Below are 19472 nucleotides of genomic sequence, written 5' to 3'. Positions count from 1 at the left end.
GGAAGGAGGGAGCCACTCCAGAGGGGCGAACTCTAAGGACCACCCTTTTCGAGAAGCCGCGTGGCTTAGCGCAAAGAGCCCGGGCTTGGGAGTCGGAGGTCGTGGGTTCTAATCCCTCCCCCGCCACCTGTCAGCTGCGTGACTTTGGGCCAGTCACTTCACCTCTCCCCCGATCAGACCGTAAGCCCGTCAAACGGCAGGGACCGTCTCTGTCTGCTGCCGGCTTGTTCATCCCAAGCGCTTAGTACAGTGCTCTGCACATAGTAAGCGCTCGATAAATACTATTGAATGAATGAATGAATTCTCCGGGCCTCAGCGACCTCATCTGGAAGATGGGGATGAAGACTGGGAGCCCGGCGTGGGACCACCTGATGGCCCTGATTCTCCCCCAGCGCTTAGAACGGTGCTCTGCACATAGTAAGCGCTTAACAAATAGCATTATGATGATGATTATCTGCTCGGCACAGTGCGTGGCACAGGGTAGGGGCTTAGCCCGCACCACAATGCTCATCCCCGACGGACCGGATTCCTCGGGGGCGCTTCGAGCGCCGGGGAGCCGCGCACGTGATCGCTCCCCCGCCCCCCCTCGCCCGCTCCCATTGGTCGGAGACCCGAGGGGGCGTGGCTAGGGGCGTGGCCAAGCCGCTCCCCGCAGCCGCCCTCCCGCTCCTATTGGCTGGAGGGCGGAGAGGGGCGTGGCCTGGGGGGGGACCCCCGCGGTGGGCGGAGCCCGGGTTCCCGCAGCCTCTCTCCCGCTCCTATTGGCTGGAGGCCCGAGAGGGGGCGTGACCCGGGTTCCCGCAGCCTCCTCTCGCTCCTATTGGCTGGAGGGCCGGCAGGGGGCGTGTCCCGGGTTCCCGCAGCCTCCTCCCGTTCCTATTGGCCAGGAGGTCGAGAGGGGGCGTGGCCCGGGGGCCCAACGGTGGGCGGAGCCCGGGTTCCCGCAGCCGTCCTCCCGCTCCTATTGGCCGGGAGGTCGAGAGGGGGCGTGACCCGGGGAACCAACGGTGGACGGAGCCCGGGTCCCCGCAGCCGTCCTCCCGCTCCTATTGGCTGGAGGGCCGGCAGGGGGCGTGTCCCGGGTCCCCGCAGCCGTCCTCCCGCTCCTATTGGCTGGAGGGCCGGCGGGGGGGGCGTGTCCCGGCTTCCGCAGCCTCCTCCCGTTCCTATTGGCCGGGAGGTCGAGAGGGGGCGTGGCCCGGGGGCCCAACGGTGGGCGGAGCCCGGGTCCCCGCAGCCGTCCTCCCGTTCCTATTGGCTGGAGGGCCGGCGGGGGGGCGTGTCCCGGCTTCCCGCAGCCGTCCTCCCGCTCCTATTGGCTGGAGGGCCGGCAGGGGGCGTGTCCCGGGTTCCCGCAGCCTCCTCCCGTTCCTATTGGCTGGAGGGCCGGCGGGGGGGGCGTGTCCCGGCTTCCGCAGCCTCCTCCCGCTCCTATTGGCCGGGAGGCGGAGGGGACGTGGGCCGCGGAGGCGCGGGGCCGCGGAGGCGCGGCGGTCGGTGCTTGCGGTGGCCATGCGCGGGTCGCTGGGGCTGCTGCTGGGGCTGCTGCTGGGGCTGCCGCCGGGGCTGCCGTGCGGGGCTCGGGGCGGGGCGGGGCCGCTGCCCCCGCGGGAGGAGGCGGCTCGCGTGGCGCGCTGGGTGGCGCACGGCTGCGACTGGGGCGCCCTGGCCACCATCTCCACGGTGGCCGAGGTCCGCGGCCGCCCCTTCGCCAACGTCTTCTCGCTGAGCGACGGCCCGGCCGGCCCCGCCCGCGGCACCGGCGTCCCCTACTTCTACTTCAGCCCCCTGCAGCTCTCCGTCGGGGACCTGCAGGTCAGCACCCTCGAACCCACGACCTCCGACTCCCGGGGCTCCGTGCACCGAGCCCACCGGGCCGCTCTTCAGCGCGCCCCGGGGGCTGAGCGTTGTCCCCGCCGCCGGGATCCCGACAGGTCAACTGGCCCCAGGCCGGGCTTGGGAGTCGAGGTCGGGGATTCGAATCCCGACCCGGGCCGCCGGGCCGCCGGGGGACCTGGGGCGAGCCACTTCACTTCAGAGGTCCCGGGTTCGAATCCCGACCCCGGGCCGCTGGTCTGCTGGGGGGCTTTGGGCGAGTCACTTCACTGGGCCTCAGTGACCTCATCGGGAAAATGGGGACGAAGAAGGGGAGCCCCACCCCGAGGCAGCCTGACGATCCTCTATCTGCCCAGCGCTTGGAACAGGGCTTGGCACAGAGTAAGCGCTTAACGGATACCGATATCATTATTATTATTATTATTAATTATTCTCTGGGCCTCAGTGACCTCATCGGGAAAATGGGGACGAAGAAGGGGAGCCCCACCCCGAGGCAGCCTGACGATCCTCTATCTGCCCAGCGCTTGGAACAGGGCTTGGCACAGAGTAAGCGCTTAACGGATACCGATATCATTATTATTATTATTATTAATTATTCTCTGGGCCTCAGTGACCTCATCGGGAAAATGGGGACGAAGAAGGGGAGCCCCACCCCGAGGCAGCCTGACGGTCCTCTATCTACCCAGCGCTTAGAACAGGGCTTGGCACAGAGTAAGCGCTTAACAGATACCAACGTTATTATTATGACTGCCCCGGGCCTCAGTTCCCTCATCTGTAAAATGGGGACGGAGACTGTGAGCCCCACATGGGACAACCGGATCACGTTGTGTCCACCCCAGCGCTTAGAACAAGGCTTGGCACGTGGTAAGCCCTTAACAAATACCAACATTAAGCACCAATCAAGCAATCAGTGGTATTTACTGAGCGCTTACCCAGTGCAGTGTGACGTACTAAGTGCTCAGAAGAGAACAATAAGGATAATAATGGTATTCGTTAAGCGCTTAACTATGTGCCAAGCACTGTACCAAGCGCTGGGGGAGATAGAAGGTAATCAGGTTGGGCCCCCGTGGGGCTCACAGTCTTCATCCCCATTTTACAGATGAGGGAACTGAGGCCCAGAGCAGTGAAGTGACTGGGCCACAGTCACCCAGCTGACCGGTGGCCGAGTCGGGACCTTGTGACTCCCAAACCCGTGCTTCTTAATAATAATGAGAATGATGATTCTATCTGTTAGCGCTTACTATGTGCCAAGCACCGTTCTAAGCCCCGGATCAGATCCGGGTCATCACGTTATCCCACGGGGGGCTCGCGCTTTTCATCCCCGTTCGACAGACGAGGGAACCGAGGCCCAGAGAAGTCAACCGACTGGCCCGAGGTCACAGGGGAGACAAGCGGCGGAGCGGGGCGAGGAGCCACGTCCTGCGACTCCCAGGCCCGGCCTCTCTCCCTTGAGCCGCGCTGGCCCGGACGCGTCCCCCGCCCGCGAGGAGCTTCCCGTCCAGAGGCGTCTTTCCCGCCGGGCCCCGCTGACTCCCAGTACTGGGGAGTCTCGCCGTCTCCCCCAAGGCTGACGACGATAATAGTAATGATGAGGAGGTCGGCGTTCGTTAAGCGCTCACTACGTGCCGAGCCCCGTTCTAAGCGCTGGGGGAGATCCGGGGTCATCGGGTCGTCCCACGGGAGGCTCGCGGTCTTCATCCCCGTTTTCCGGATGAGGTAAGTGAGGCCCGGAGAAGTCAGGCGACTCGCCCGCAGTCACCCAGCTGACAAGGGGCAGAGGGGGATTCGAACCCGCGACCTCCGACTCCCAAGCCCGGGCTCTTTCCACTGAGCCACGCTGCTCCCGACTTGTCCCTTTAATTCATTCCCACTCCCGGCCCCACAGCACTTGTGTCTATATCCGTCATTTATTTCCTTCTGTTTATTTCAATTAATGTCACGCTCCCTCTCTAGACCCTAAGCTCGTTGTGGGCGGGGAAGGTGTCTTGTTATATTGTACTCTCTCAAGCGCTCAGAACAGCGCTCTGCACCCAGAAAGCGCTCAATAAATACTATTGACTGACCGACGTAGGATTCTCTTATCGAGCAGAGGGGGCTGAGGTCACCTGACGACTTCTGCGAGCTGATGATACCGCAAAGCCCGGTGACTCAGCCTTAAACTGCAACGTTGACAACGCGAGCCAATGTTGGTCAGGTTTCACAATGGCTGGAGTTCCTCAAATCAAGTGGGCAGTCCCGAGCCGCGCTCGGATAAACTCTGTGGCGGCAAATATTCTTATTTTTGGCTCCCTGACACGGGATAGCCTTATTTCTTAATTTTTAAGAGAGTTCCCCGTACTGAGGGCCGGGGTAGATGTAACGACGTCGGGTTGGACACAGTCCGTGTCCCACCGGGGGGCTCACGGCCTTCATCCCCATTGTTCAGATGAGGTAACCGAGGCACAGAGAAGTGACGTGACTCGCCCGGGGTCACGCGGCGGACGGGAGCCGGGTTTAGAAGCAGGGCGGCTCAGTGGGAAGAGCCTGGGCTTCGGGATCAGAGGTCTCGAGTTCGACTCCCGGCTCTGCCACTTGGCAGCTGCGTGACTGTGGGCGAGTCACTTCGCTTCTCTGGACCTCATCTGTAAAATGGGGATTAACTGCGAGCCTCACGGGGGGGACAACCTGATGACCCCGTATCTCCCCCAGCGCTGAGAACAGTGCTCTGCACATAGTAAGCGCTTAACAAATACCAACATTATTAGGTCTTCTGACCCCCCGGGCCCGGGCTCTTTCCACCAGGCCGTACTGCTTCTTAACTTGGCAGTGGGGGCTGGGTACTTTTGCTCGAGCTCGGGGGAAAGAGCAGAAGTAGCCTGTGAAACTGCTGTTTATTTGACTTGGGGATTTTTGTGTTGTTTTTGCTGAATGTGCTCTTGGTCTAGAGAAGCAGCGTGGCCTATTGGGAAGAGCACGGGGTTGCCAGTCAGAGGACCTGGGTTCTAATTCCCGCTCCGCCACTTGTCCGCGCTGGGGCAAGCCTTTTCGCTCTTCTGGGCCTCGGTTTCCTCATCTGAAAAATGGGGATTCGTTAGCAGATCTCCCTCTTAGGCAGGTGCGACCATGTGGGACGGGGATCGTGTCCCAGTTTATTAGCTTAGTCACCTCACCTCGAGCTCCTCTGTCCCACCGCCAACCCTTCGCCCGCTTCCTGCCTCCTTCCACCTCCATGTCCGACTGACTACCACCCTCCCCGCCTTCAGAGCCTTATTAAAAATCCCATCTCCTCCGAGAGGCCTTCCCTGACTAAGCCCTCGTTTTCCCCACTCCCTCTCCCTCCTGAGTCACTTGGAAATCTTCCCTTTAAGCACTTGATATTCACCCCACCCTCAGCTCCACATCCCGTCTGTCCAGATCTGGAATTTATTTATTTATGTTAATGTCTCCCCCCTAGACCGTCAGCTCCTTGATTGTGTTTACCAATTGTATGGCGCTCCCCCAAGAGCTTAATACAGAGAAGCAGCATGGTGTAGTGGCCTGGGAGTCAGGAAGGCGTGGGTTCTAATCCTGCCTCCACTACCTGCCTGCTGCGTGACCTTGGGCAAGTCACTTCACTTCCTCTGTGCCTCAGTTTCCTCATCTGAAAAAAATGGGGATTACGACTGTGAGCCCAATCTGGGGCAGGGACTGTGCCCAACCTGATTAACTTGTGACTACCTCAGTGCTTAGAACGGTGCTTGGCACATAGTAAGCGCTTGACAAGTATCATTATTATTAGTATTAAGTCCTTTAGCCCGTATGTTCCTTGTGGGCGGGGGACATGTCTACCGACTCTGTGCTGGTGACCTCTCCCAAGCGTTTAGTTCAGCGCTCTGCGCGCAGGAAGAGCTCGATAAATACGATGGATCGATACATACCAGTGATCGACTGATTTAAATGGCAGTTGTTTAAACAGAACAGAACAAATGGAATCAAATCGCCCTTCAAACATGCGCTAGGATGTTTCGGTTTCTACAGGCGCTGTATTTTGTGTTGATCTGCACGTCTTTATTCTCATCTCGCAGGAGAATCCAAATGCCACTCTGACGATGTCTCTAGCCCAGACGCATTTCTGTAAGAAACATGGGTATGACCCTCAGAGTCCTCTCTGTGTCCATATAATGCTCTCAGGGATTATTGAAAAGGTAAGTGATTAATATTCTTTAAGGAGCCCCCCCCCCCCCCGCCCCCAGGTTCAGACAGACCTATGAAGATTATACTCGTTCATGGTGTTAGTCATTTAAATGATTCCTTAATGGGAGCAAAACCAATCTAGAGTAGCATTTTCACAAAATAAGGAACTGAAAATAAACCCAATAAATGTAGGACCAAATCCTAGTTATTATTCATTACTCTATTTATTAAGTGCTTACTTAAAGGTATTTGTTAAGCACTTACCGTGTGCCGGGCACTGTATTAAGTGCTGGGGTAAATACAGGTGGACCCAGGCCCTGACCCACATTGGGGCTCATAGCTTTCATCCCCATTTTACAGATGAGGGAACCGAGGCCCAGGGAAGCGACGTAACTTGCCGAACATCACACAGCCGACAAGCGGTGGAGGCCGCATTAGAACCCAGGTCTTTCCGACTCCCAGGCCCAGGCTCTACCCACCAGAGCCCCTGGGTCCCACTGCTTCTATGGGGCAAACACTGTAGTAGAGATCAAGGTAATCAGATTCAAAGCCGCCTTGCCTTTGGAAAATGTCACCGCTTGAATTATGTTGGCCTGCTAGTGTACGATTCCTTCCTTCTTTCTCGTTAATGATATTGGTTAAGCGCTTACTATTTACCGGGCAGCGTACTGAGCACAAGGCTAGATACAAATTAATCAGATTGGTCACGGTCTCCCTTTGGGGGGGTCACAGTCTCCCCATTTACAGATGAGGGAACTGAGGCACAGAGAAGTGAAGTGACCGGCCCGAGGTCACGCAGCAGACAAGCGGCGGAGTCAGGAATAGAACCCCGGGCCCTCTGAGTCCTAGGTCCGGGTTCTAGCCCCTCGTTTTGAGCCGTCGAGTCGTCCCCGACCTGTAGCGACGCCACGGACACATCTCTCCCAGAACGCCCCACCTCCATCTGGTAGTGGATCCGTGGAGTTTCCTTGGGAAAAATGTGGAAGTTGTTGACCGTTGCTTCCTTCCGCACTCTGAACTCGCGTCTCCGCCCTCGACTCTCTCCCGTGCCGCCGCTGCCCGGCGTGGGTGAGTTTTGCCTTGTAGCAGACGGCCTGCCACTCGCGACCCGCTGCCCGAGCTAGGGATGGAAAGGATAGGCCTCTGCTTGTCTCTCTCTCTCCTCTGGTCGAGACTGGTAGAGAACTGGAAACTCTCCAGGTGCGACCCTGAGAAGTCTAGCCACTGGGCCACGTTTTGTTTAGCGACGAGTATTTATCGTCTCGTCAGGCCGGGAATAATTAACCTGTGAACTCTGTCGTCAGCCCTACGACACCAGGCTTTGTTTCCAGGCCTCTGACGGCCGTAAAGCTGCCTCCCTGCCTTGGGGGGGACGGAAAAGAGACCCCCCCCCCCCCCCACGCACACACTCAATCGAAACATTTAGTTCTACGGCCCCAATAAGCCCCATCCCATCTCCCTCCGCACTGCCCTGACTTGTTCCCTTTATTCATCCCCCCGCCGCATCTCCAAAGCACTAATATCTATATCCGTCATTTATTCCTTTCCATTAATATCCGTCTCCCTCTAGACTGTAAACTTATCGTCGGCGGGGAATATGCCCGTTTGTTGTTCTAGTGTCCATTCCCAAATACTTAGTACAGTGTTCTGCACGCAGTAAGGGCTCAATAAATACGATCGATTGACTGGACCCATTTCCCCCAGTTGTCTGGTTAATGGTTCTGTAATCTCAGTTTCCTCATCTGCAAAATGGGAATCCAGTACCCAATACCCAAGCAACGTGGCTCCGTGGAAGAAGCACGGGCTGGGGAGTCAGAGGTCATGGGTTCTAATCCTGGCTCCGCCACCCGTCAGCCGTGTGTTTGGGCAGGTCGCTTCGCTTCTCTGTTACCTCATCTGTAAAATGGGGATGAAGACTCTGAGCCCCACGTGGGACAACCTTGTATCCCTCTCAGTTCTTAGAACGGTGCGTGGCACGTAGCAAGCGCTAAACAAATAATGTCATTATTATTATTATTCTCCCACCTACTTAAACCGTGAGCCCCATGTGGGACAGGGACTGTATCCAACCTGATTAACTTGTCTCTCCCCCAGGGCTCGGAGCAGTGCTTGACACATAGTAAGCGCTTAACACGTCCCTTCGAAAAAAGCGCAGAGACAAGGTGATTGAATGTTTTCTGCGCTTATATATAATATATACGTATATTATGAGAAGCAGCGTGACTCAGTGGAAAGAGCATGGGCTTAGGAGTCAGAGGTCATGGGTTCAAATCCCGGCTCCGCCACCTGTCAGCTGTGTGACTTTGGGCAAGTGACTTGACTTCTCGGTGCCTCAGTCACCTCATCTGTAAAATGGGGATGAAGACTGTGAGCCTCACGTGGGACAACCTGATTACCCCGTATCTACCCCAGCGCTTAGAACGGTGCTGGGCACATAGTAAGCGCTTAACAAAATACCAACATTATTATTATTAGTCCCCCTAAGTTGCCGTTGATTTTTGTTTCTTTAGGTCAATAGTACGGAAGCGGACTTCGCCAAGCACTCGCTCTTCAGCCGCCACCCCGAGATGGAAACTTGGCCTTCGAGCCATAAGTGGTTCATTGCCAAGTTGAACATCACCAACATCTGGGTCCTGGATTACTTCGGCGGCGCCAAAAGAGTGACACCGGAAGAATATTTCGCGGTCAGACCCGAGTGAGTATTTTAGGAATCTGCCTCCTCGGGATGGGCCTGACCCACCGGTCCAAGGAAATCAGGTTAATCCGAGGGGCAAACAGCAATCCAGCAGTCAGGGGTATTTATTGAGCGCCGACTGTGTGCCGAGCACTGGAGTAAGCGCTTGGGAGAGGACGGATCGCGGCTCAGCCGCCTGTCAGCCGTGTGACTTTGGGCAAGTCACTGCACTTCTCTGTGCCTCAGTGACCTCATCTGTAAAATGGGAATTAAGACTGTGAGCCCCACGTGGGACCACCTGATCACCTTGTATCCTCCCCAGTGCTTAGAACAGTGCTTTGCACATAGTCAGCGCTTAATAAATGCCATTAAAAAAATCAGCAGACACGTTTGCTGCCTAAAAGGAGCTGTGAATAACGAGAAATAATCCTGAAATCGCTGCGTTTGGAGTGGTATTTTCATTCATCCATTCGTTTACTGAGCACTTACTCCGTGCAGAGCACTGGGCAGAGCGCCTGGGGGGAGAGTGTAGTAGAACAAGAAACAGACACATTCCCTGCCCGCAACGAATTCTGCCCCATTGAGGACTCCATCCGATCAGCTACAGGCATCTGGCGGGTGTGGGAAGCTTCATCCTGTAGAGAAGTAAAAGTAATCCCAGCTCCGCCACTTGTCTGCTGCGTGACCTTGGGCAAGTCACTTCACTTCTCCGTGCCTCAGTTACCTCATGGGTAAAATGGGGATTAAGACTGTGATTGATTGATATTAGTTCAGAAGAGACAGATGAAGGAGCCATTTTTTCCCATGGTATTCGCTAAGCACTTACTATGTGCCAGGCTGTGTACTAAGTGTGCCTGGACACGATAAGCGCTCAACAAATACCATCAGAAAAAAGCGCCGGGGTAGATACAAGCTAATCAAGTCGGACACTGTCCATGTTACTCTTGGGGCTCACAGTCTTAATCCCCATTTTACAGATGAAGTTACTGAGGCACAAGGAAGTGTACTGACTTGCCCAAGGTCACCCAGCAGATAAATGAGAAGCAGCATGGCCTAGCGGAGAGAGCACGGGCCTGCGAGTCAGGAGGACCTGGGTTCTAATCCCGGCCCCGCCATTTGTCTGCCGGGTGACTTTGGGCCAGTCACTTCACTTCCCTCTGTGCCTCAGTTCCCTCATCTGTAAAATGGGGAGTGAGACCGTACGGGAGCCCCATGTGGGACATGAACTGATTAGATTGTGTTCCTACTGCGGTGCTTAATATACTCCCTGGCACATAGTAAGCGCTTAACAAATACCATTAAAACAAAGTGGTAGAACTGGGATTAGAATGCAGGTCTTTCTGACTTTCAGTCCTGCGCCCTATCCACTGGGCGACCCTACTTCTTCTTTCTTCTGGGGAGACCGGAGCCCCTCGAGGTCAGGGTCATATTGGGAAAGAGTTGAGATTTCGAAAGAAACCAACACATCATCATTCCTGAGGCTGAGGAACCGAGACTCCAGGAGGGTCTTTGACTAGAATTTTTTCTCCGTTCCCATGTGTTCGCTTTGAATATCGATGTCAGAGCGAGGCTTCTCAGTAAAGGAATTTTCTCTCTCCCCCTTTCCAGGTGAAAAGTTTGGTGACTGAGACTGCGTGAAGATTCTCTGGATGGGAGCGTTTAAGGCCCTTAAAGCTTCTCCATGCGCAGTTTTAAAAAGAAGAGCTTATATTCACTTGCTGGATTTCCTAAAAAAAGAGAGATGTGCAATCTCCACGCGTGAAATTATTTTTCAATCACAGTCCAACCTTGGCCTCGGAGGAAGCCCTTTGCAGATTTTCCCTCCGCTTTCTCTGATTTTCAGCCTTGTAAGTAGCAGAACTGGGATTAGACAGAAGGCAGAAATGTAAACTGGAGTTGTTCGTTGTTCTCCGACGCCAGAAGGCGGGGTTCTAAGAGCCAGGGCGAAAAGGATTTCATCTGGCAGGAGGCTCGAGTGCCCCGAAATGCTGCAGAATGACAGAAAACATTCGTTTCAGTCGGTCGAGAACGCTTGCTGTGCATTTATTGAACGCTTAGTGAGCCGAGGGTACGAGCGCTGTACTAAATGCCGACGGAGCCCAAATCCATTTATGCATAAAGACGGTGGGTGTTAGTTTGCGATGACGAAACCGAGATCTTGGAAGAAGCCGTTATGTCGTTAATCTCCTAAATGCTCAAACCTCAAGGACTTTCAAATCTATGGAATTTCCCCCATTTGGGACTTTCAACTCTGCCTTAATTTTACACCCTGCTGAAAACAAGTTGGTTTTCTTTTCTTGAAAAATCTTGATAGGTTTTGTTTGCCTCGTGTGAGACTAGCTCCATTCGGAATAATTCCCAAGTTGTTTGTCCAAGAACTGAGTGATTTGGAGGGAAATTCTGCCTCTGAAGTGGAATTTAAAGCAGTGGGAAGGGAAGACCTCCTAGATTCAATTCACAGCTTTGAGATACAGACCTTACACTCTCAGCCTCTTTGAAGACATAAAGGAGGAATGTGAATATCGATCTATCGATAAAGCACTTTTGGAGATTCACAGGTGGAAGGAGTTGGAGAAATCCATCCGGAAAGCACAGAATCTCTTGAGGAAAGAAAAGTCTACAGAGAGCCGTGCAGTGCGGCATCAGGCCGCCGAATTCTTCAACTGCAGAGGAAAAATGCCTCATCGAATGTCTTCAGGAGCTATAAAACTGAATTACTAATCTCTTGCAATCTTTCCTTCCGCTTGAGGGGAATGTCCCTACATTTTCTCTGAAATTTGATTATGTGAAATTGATTTCTCTGGCCAAGCAATAATTAAAATCTGTATTTTCATGGAAATGTATTCGATTGCATCGGACTGAGGCCTCGGTATTACTTTTCTGTGCTTTTGGCCCTGCTGTTCATTGCCTTTTTTGTATTCTGACTTGATGGTTGGGGATTAGTGAGGGGTTAGATGGATAAACTGCTCTTTGGCAGAGGAGCAGCATGGTGGAGTGGATAGAGCCTGGGTCTGGGGGTCAGAAGGCTGTGGGTTCTAATGCCGGCTCTGCCATTTGGTGTGTGGCCTTGGGCAATCCCCGTCACTTCTCTGTGCCTCAGTTATATCATCTGTAAAACGGGGATGAAGAACGTGAGCCTTGGGTGGGACATGGACTGCGTCCAACCGGATTTGCTTGGGCCCACGCCCGCGCTTAATACAGTGCCTGGCATGTAGTAAGCGCTTAACAAATACCATAATCATTATCTGGGACCCTGGCCAGTTACCTTTTGAGGAAATTAGCTCACCTGTAAAATGAGGATTTAAGACCTGAGCCCCATGAGGGGCATGGACTGTGTCCAATCTGAATTACTTTTATATTCCCTGTGCTTAGTACAGTGCCTGGCACATACATACATAGTAAATACTTCACAAATAGCATTAAAAAGAGAGAGCCCTAATCACTTCCTTGATTGAACAAGAAGAGTGGGGAGTAAAAGCAACTCAGTAACAGAAGCAGTGTAGCCTAATGGATAGAGCACGGGCCTGGGAGTCGGAAGCACCTAATCCCGCCCCCGCCACTTGTCTGCTGCGTGACCTTGGACAAGTCACTAAGACTTCTCAGAACCTCGGTTCCCTCATTTAGAAAATGGGGATTAAAACTGTGAGCCCAATGTGGGGCAAGGACCGTGTCTCCCCCGATTAGCTTGTATCTACCCCAGCGCTTTGTAGAGTGTCTGAAACATAGTAGGCGCTTAACAAATACTATAAAAAAGCTGTAGTGGATGCTTTTTCGATGTTATTGGCCACCAGAGGGCAAGGTAGGCTACCTTTTTGGATCAGCTGGTCATTAATAGCTTTATGGGGCAGGTTGGCAGAGGCTGAAGAAGTGAATTTAATACCGCAGGAAGGTGACCTTCAACAAAGGAAGGAGGAGGAGGAAAAGGGGTGGCCTTTAGAATTCACCCCTCTAGAGCGGCTCCCTCCCTCCTTCCTTCTCTCTTTCTCTCAATAATGATGGCATTTGTTAAGCGCTTACTGTATGCCAAGCACTGTTCTAAGCGCTGGGGAGGTACAAGGTAATCAGTTTGTCCCACACGGGGCTCCCGGTCCTCATCCCCATTTTCCAGATGAGGTCACTGAGGCACAGAGAAGTGAAGTGACTTGCCTAAAGTCACCCAGCTGATAAGTGGCAGAGCGGGGATCAGAACCCACCACCCCTGACTCCCAAGCCGGGGCTCTTTCCAGTGAGCCACGCGGCTTCTCACTGTGCATGGCGGCCTGCGAGCGGGTGGAAGAGACGACTTCTTCCAACCATCTCGCCTCGATCTCGCCTTTCTCACCCCCGGCCCCCGGCCCAGGTCCCGCCTCTGGCCTGGAAAGCCCTCCCTCCTCAAATCCCACCAATTCCTCTCCCCTTCAAAGCCTCACTGAAGGCCCATCTCCTCCAAGAGGCCCTCCCTGACTACGCCCCACTTTTCCTCATCTCCCACTCCTCTTCCGCGTCGCCCTTTCTTGCTCCTTTTGCTCTCCCCCGCCTCCCCCCCTCCCAGCCCTCCGCCACTTATGTCCCTAGCAGTCATTTAATTTATTCATCCATTCAATAGTATCTATTGAGCGCTTACTCTGTGCAGAGCACTGTACTAAGCGCTTGGAATGGACAAATCGGGAACAGATTTCTCTCTCTTCACGTCCGTGGTTTAGTAAAAAGAGGCCGGGCTTGGGAGTCGGAGGTTGTGGGTTCTAATCCCCTCTCCGCCCCCCCGTCAGCTGTGTGACCACGGACAAGTCACTTCACTTCCCTGGGCCTCAGTTCCCTCCTCCGTAAACTGGGGATGAAGACGGGGAGCCCCACGTGGGACAACCCGATGGCCTTGTATCTCCCCCAGCGCTTACAACAGTGCTTGACACAGAGTAAGCGCTTAACGGATACCAACATCATTATTATTATTCCCCACCCCCAGACTGTAAGCTCCATGAGGGCAGAGACTGTCGCAGTTTATTGCTGTTTATTGTACTTTCCCGAGCGCTTAGGCCGATGCTCTGCCCTGGGAAAAGCGCTCAGTAAATACGACCGAATGAATGAATGAATGATTGATTGAATGAATGAATGAATGAATGAATGAAGGGGAGAGGAGACGAAGGGGGACCGATTAATGGAACGGGGTCCCCGCGCGCCTGCGCGGTTCTCCCCCCTCCCTCCCTCCGCCCCCTCGGGGTCCCGTGACGTCACGTCCGGCTGGTCCCTCCGAGCCCCGCCCCCTGGGGCGCGCGCCTCGGCGCCGACGCCTCCACGGCTGAGGGGCCTCGAGGGCTCGCGCACCGTGGGCTCGTGTGCAGGGCGGGAGCCTCCAGGCCCTCCAGGCCCTCCGCGCCCTCCAGGCCCTCCGCGCCCTCCGCGCCCTCCGCCTTCACCCCGACCCCCGCCTTAGCCTCACCTCCAGGCCCTGACCTCTGGCCCTTAGCTTGACCTCCAGGCCCTCAGCCTTGACCCCAGGCCCCCCACCTTAGCGTGACCTCCAGACCTTGACCCCTGGCCCTTACCTTAGCCTGACCTCCAGGCCCTCAGCCCTAGGCTCCTACCCTAGTGTGGCCTCCAGGCCCCCAGCCTCGACCCCAGACCCCCCGGCCCTTACCTAAGTGTGGCCTCCAGGCCCTCAGCCTTGACCTCGGGACCTCCTGCTCCTACCTTAGCCCGTCTTCCAGGACCCCGAACCCTACCCCAGCCCGGCCTCCAGGCCCCCCGGGACCGGCTCCCGGGTCCCCAGCCCGGCCTCCGGGCCCTCAGCCTTGACCCCAGGCCCCCCGGCCCCAAGTCTCTACCCTAGGTTGGCCTCCAGGCCCTCGGCCTTGACCCGGGCTCCTACCTTAGCCCGGCCTCCAGCCCTCAGCCTTGACCCCAGACCCCCCGGCCACTAGTCCCTACCCTAGCTTGGCCTCCAGGCCCTCAGCCTTGACCCCGGAGCCCCAACCCCTATCCTAGTCTGCCTCCGGGCCCCCCGGGACCCGTGCCCCGGTCCGCAGCCCGGCCTCCAGGCCCCAGTGCATCCCCCAGCCTGTCAACCAGGCCCTCCAGCCCGAACCTTCGGGCCCCAGTCCAGCCTCTAGGCTCCACCAGCTCATATGCTAGTTTGGACCCTCGCCTGGACCCCAGATCCCCCAGCCTGGAACCCAGACCCTCCCTCTTGCCCCCAGCCGTTCCTCCAGGTCCTCGGGCCACACCTTAGCCCCACCCGCAGACCCCCAGCCCAAACGCTAGCCCGACCTCCAGGCCCCGCAGCCGGCGGACCCCCGTGTGCCCAGAGCAGAAGGGGAGACCGACGGCGCCCGTGGCAGGTACCGGCTTTTCCTCCTCCTATTGGTGTTCATCAGCGCCCGGCCCCTCCCAGGCTTTAAAGCTCGCTCGTCACCCTGACTGGGCCCGCTGGGCCTCATGCTTTCGGGGGCTTGGTGGTTTGGGTGATGGGTGGCGAAACATAAAGGCCCCCCCCCCCAACTTCCCAGGAATCGCGGTGGACGCTTGGGACGAGGGTCAATCACCGGATTGGACCGAAAGCTTTCATTCGGTCCTATTTATTGAGCACTTACTGTGTGCGGAGCTCTGTACTGAGCGCTTGGGAGAGGACAGTCTAACAGACACACTCTGTGCCTACCAGGAGCTTACGGTCTAGAGGACGAGCCCTGAAGAGCGCCCTATTAAATGCTGGGGAGAGTCGACTTAGACGTGATTTCTGCCCTCGAGGAGCCTTCAATTTACTGTATGCAGAGCACTGTGCTAAGCACTTGGGAGAGTAGCAGAGAGTTAGACACGCCGCCTGACCTCAAGAAGCTTTCGGTTCGCTATGGGCAGGGTCCTCTAGGAAGGGTTTGGGAGAGCAGTAGAGTTAGACGTGATGCCCGCTCCCGAGAAGCTTTAAATCCACTGTAGGCAGAACACTGTGCTAAGCGTTTGGGAGAGCGCAGTGCCGATAGACACGCCCGACCTCATGAAGTATTCCATTTACTGTGGGCACGGTACTAAGCGTTTGGGAGGCGATCGTTGCTTGGAGATGGGTGCGGCGGGGAGGGTGGCGTTCAGTATTGGCTGCAGCCAGTAATAGTGGGACGTTCAAAGAGGTGTCTGATAGAAGATTAAAGGCTTCCATCTGTACAGGGAAGGAGCATGGCCTAGCGGATGGACCACGGGGAGGAGAGTCCGAAAGACCTGGCTGTTCTAATCCCAGCTCCGCCACTTACCTGCTGCGTGACCTCGGGCGAGCCATTTCCCTTCTCTGTGCCTCGGTTCCCTCATCTGTAAAATGGGATTAAGTCTGTGAGCCCCGTGTGGAACGGGAATGGTGCCCAACCTGATGTGGTTGTATCCGCCGCGGCGCTTAATACAGTGCCTGGCACCTTGTAAGTGCTTAACAGATACCACAGTTATTATTATTGAGTTTACCCAGCCTTTACCCAAGAGAAGCAGCGTGGCTCAGTGGAAAGAGCCCGGGCTTGGGAGTCAGAGGTCATGGGTTCGAATCCCGGCTCTGCCACTTGTCAGCTGTGTGATGTGGGTAAGTCGCTTCACTTATTTGTGCCTGTTGCCTCATCTGTAAAATGGGGATTAAAACTGCGAGCCTCATGTGGGACAACCTGATCACCCTGTATCTCCCCCAGCGCTTAGAACGGTGCTCTGCACATAGTAAGCGCTTAACAAATACCAACATCATTATTATTATGATTATTTCTCTATATGACAAGAGTTTGCTTGCTTCTCTCCCAATCTGCCCAATCCCTGCTTGGAAGTTTGGCCCCAAGGGAGTAAGACACACCCTGACTTTGATTGCTGTTGTCCTCAACCTTAACCCCAGGCCAATGTCTCTAGCATCGTTCGACAACGTGGTGTTTTTTTCTGGGCAGGGGAGTGTAAAAACCCAAAATGTTCTGGCAGGAAAAGCTGTCCTTGGAGGTGCCCTCCCAAATGTGCTTACGTTCTCCATAGAAATATGCGTGCCCTATCCAAAGCCCGCTCTCACGACGGGTTTATCTCAATTTTACCTTTAATGATCTTTTAAAAACAGGCCCATAGTGAAAAGCAGCTTTAATTATATGGGACGCAATTCGCCATGAGGGATAGATGATAGATAAGATTGATAGACTGCCAGTCTCCTGTGGGAATTCCTTTACGGGCGAAGAAAGGAAAGGAACACAGGAGACATGGCCAACTTGAGCGTGAGTGATCAGAAATACCATTGAGCAATCGATCGGAGGTATTTATTGAGCACTTACTGTGCGGAGCACTGTTCTGAGCACCAGGGAGAGTACAGCATAGCAGAGTTGGAAGACAGGTCCCCTGGCTACAAAACGTTTACCATCTAGAGCGGGAGGCAGACATGAAAATGAATTATGGAAGTGTCCTTAAGTGCTGGGGGCTGGGGGTGCACTAAATATCAAATGCTTAAAAGGTAAAGATCCAAGTGTAAGGGAGAGGGAAGAGGGGGAAACGTGGGCTTAGTCGGGGAAGGCCTCTCGGAGGAGATGGGATTTTTCATAGGGCGTTCCCCAGCCCCGAACTTGGAGTTTCAGTCAATCAGTGGTGTCTAATAAGTGCTTACTATGCGCAGAGCGCTGTACCGAGCGCCTGAGAGAGTACAATACAACGGAATTAGCGGACCCGTTCCCCCTCCGCAACGAGAGAAGCAGCGTGGCCTAGTGGATAGAGCCTGCCCCTGGGAGTCCGACCTGGGTCCTGGTCCCACCTCTGCCACTTGTCTGCTGTGTGACCTTGGACATGTCACTTAACTGCCCTTGGCCTCAGTGACCTCATCTGTAAAATGAGGATTACGACCGTGAGTCCCACGGGGGACGTGGACTGTGTCCAACCTGATTAGCTGGTTTCTACCCCAGCGTTTAGAACAGTGCCTGGCACAAGGCAAGTGCTTCACCAAGGCCATGATTAGACCCTGCGGGCAGCCGTTACTTTGCGTAGCACACGTTGGGTTAATGGCGCCGTCCCCCACGACTAGTTGATTGGTGACGTGTTAACGTGACCGGTGGTGTTGTCGGGGCACTTCTGGCTCGTGGGGAGCGGCTCGGGTGGGAAAGAATGAACTGGTCATCTCAGCTCCCACGGACTCCGGTTTGGATGAGGCCCGAGGCCCGTAGTGTGTCCGTGACTCTCCCGGCTTTCTCGAGTGCCCCGAGATTTTAGGCTAGGGTGCCCTTGTGTCCGTTTTTTTTATTTTCAGGTGATAATCTCCGTGGCGGCATTCGCTGAGCGCTTACTATACGCCAAGCACTATCGTAAGCCCCGGGGTAGAGAGATCCGGTGTCTAATCAGATGAGGCACGGCCCCCGTCCCACACGGGGCTCCCGGCTTAAGTGGGAGGGAGACCAGATTTGGAATCCCCGTTTTACAGATAAGGAAACTGAGGCCCTGAGAAGCGAAGGGTCCCCGCAGCAGAGCGAGAGGCGGGGTCTCCCAGAAACGCGTTTCCCCAACCTGATCCCCGTCGGTGGTCCCGGGAGAGGCCGAGGCCCGGCCGCCTTGTGTGTGTACACACACACACACACACACACACACACACACCCCCATGCACAGCCCCCCCCCCCGGCAATAGAGATCCCACCCCCCCGGCAGCAGCGTCTTCGAGCGACGAGGGGGCTCCTTTTTGTTTCTTCAGGGCGATCAGTCCAGTCGATTATTGTTCGAGCGGCTTCACCCTGCTGCGTTTGTGCCGCTTCCTGCCCTCTGCTTGTTGTTACTCCGGCTTGCGCTATCTCATCTCCCCCTCCTCCACACCCCACAACTGCCACTCCCGCACTTCCGTGCCACCTGAGCATCTATGTGGGTACCCCCGCCTCGCCCCCACTCTCGCACCCAGCTCTTACTCCGCTTTGTACGCTGTTCTGGCCTCCTACCCGTGTTGTATTTCGGTGGCCGTCTCGCCCGTCTAGACTGGAGGTTCCTTGAGGGCCGGGGTCATGACTCCCAAGGGCCTAGCATAGTGTCGTGCACCCGAGCACCGCTCAGTAAATACACGCATTGATTGGAAACGACTTGTTTCTGCCTCCCCGTTAGAGCGGAAGGCCCAGAGGGACCCTCGTACTCTCTGGAGCGCTCGGCACAGTGACGGACACTCAGCAGTGCTTAGCCGGTGCCATCGCCGGCCCACTTGCGTCCAGCCTCTCTCGGGGGGCCGTGGACCTCTGAAACTCCCTCCCGAGAAAGGAAAATGAACCGTCGATAGCAGGGCTAGCGAGAGAAGGGGGGGGGGGGAGAGGAGAAAGAAAAAAAAGAACCCAACCAAGAGAAACCTCAAACCCCTAAAGCTTCCTGGTTGTGAAGCGAAAGGAGGAGAGCAGCCTGTGAGCCTCACTGGCGGCAGGTGCTCTGAAGGAGGACTCGTAGATCTCACACTTCCTGAGGAGGAGAGGAGGAGGAGGAGGAGGAGGAGGCAGCGGTGGTGGCCAGAACAGAGCCCGCGAGGTCCTTCGCAAGGCCCCCGACCCCGGCGGCTCCGACCCCGGGGGAGAGATGACGGCGTCCTGGAAACGGATCATCGGCGTGGCCGCCCTGCAGGCCGGCCTCCCTGGGGCAGGTAAGGCCGGCCGCTGGGCCGGGCCCGTCTCCGGAGGTCCTTGGGAGGAGGGCACGAGCCAGCCCGCTGGTCTCCCCAGTCCCTGGCGCCCCGTCCTGGCTCCGGCGAGCCGAGGGGGAGATGTTTGTAGTGATGGAGCCGGGGGCACGGCCGATGACGGGAGCCGGGTCGGGGGAGGAAGGGAACGGGGTCACCCGACGCCCAGAAATGGGACCTCGGAGCCACCGTTCCCGGCTCACATCTCTGCGGCCTCTG

At 55.9% G+C, this 19472-nt stretch overlaps 2 protein-coding genes across 3 annotated transcripts in view; both read left to right on the top strand.

The window, feature by feature from the left end:
- The first annotated feature begins 1457 nt into the window (after positions 1-1457).
- On the top strand, positions 1458-11505 carry CREG1 (cellular repressor of E1A stimulated genes 1). The gene is made up of 4 exons (XM_016227693.3): positions 1458-1815; positions 5880-5999; positions 8499-8683; positions 10271-11505. The coding sequence occupies exons 1-4, from the start codon at positions 1513-1515 to the stop codon at positions 10272-10274; spliced, it is 612 nt and encodes a 203-aa protein (XP_016083179.2). The 5' UTR covers positions 1458-1512; the 3' UTR covers positions 10275-11505.
- Positions 11506-14012: 2507 nt separating this feature from the next.
- Positions 14013-19472, top strand: part of CD247 (CD247 molecule) — a 48738-nt gene continuing 43278 nt past the window's right edge. Inside the window, exons 1-2 of one of the 2 annotated variants that reach the window (XM_029080898.2) lie at positions 14013-14976; positions 18949-19217. In XM_029080898.2, coding sequence (XP_028936731.1) covers positions 19154-19217 — 64 coding nt within the window. In that variant the 5' untranslated portion in view covers positions 14013-14976; positions 18949-19153. Of the gene's footprint in view, positions 14977-18510; positions 19218-19472 lie in introns of those variants that run through there. The other variant, XM_029080897.2, reaches the window with a different exon arrangement.

This window comes from Ornithorhynchus anatinus, chromosome 16 (genome assembly GCF_004115215.2).
Source record: "Ornithorhynchus anatinus isolate Pmale09 chromosome 16, mOrnAna1.pri.v4, whole genome shotgun sequence".
In the NCBI taxonomy this organism is placed as follows: Eukaryota; Metazoa; Chordata; class Mammalia; order Monotremata; family Ornithorhynchidae; genus Ornithorhynchus; species Ornithorhynchus anatinus.
The sequence above is the reverse complement of the archived record's forward strand: the minus strand, read 5'-3'. Positions and strand labels throughout refer to the sequence as shown.

Bases quoted from the DNA above. Each gene is read 5' to 3' on its own strand.
- CREG1 (XM_016227693.3), top strand. From the start codon at position 1,513: ATGCGCGGGTCGCTGGGGCTGCTGCTGGGGCTGCTGCTGGGGCTGCCG. The intron at 1,816-5,879 runs GTCAGCACCCTC...CTCATCTCGCAG, and splicing joins TCTCCGTCGGGGACCTGCAG to GAGAATCCAAATGCCACTCT. The intron at 6,000-8,498 runs GTAAGTGATTAA...TTGTTTCTTTAG, and splicing joins TCTCAGGGATTATTGAAAAG to GTCAATAGTACGGAAGCGGA.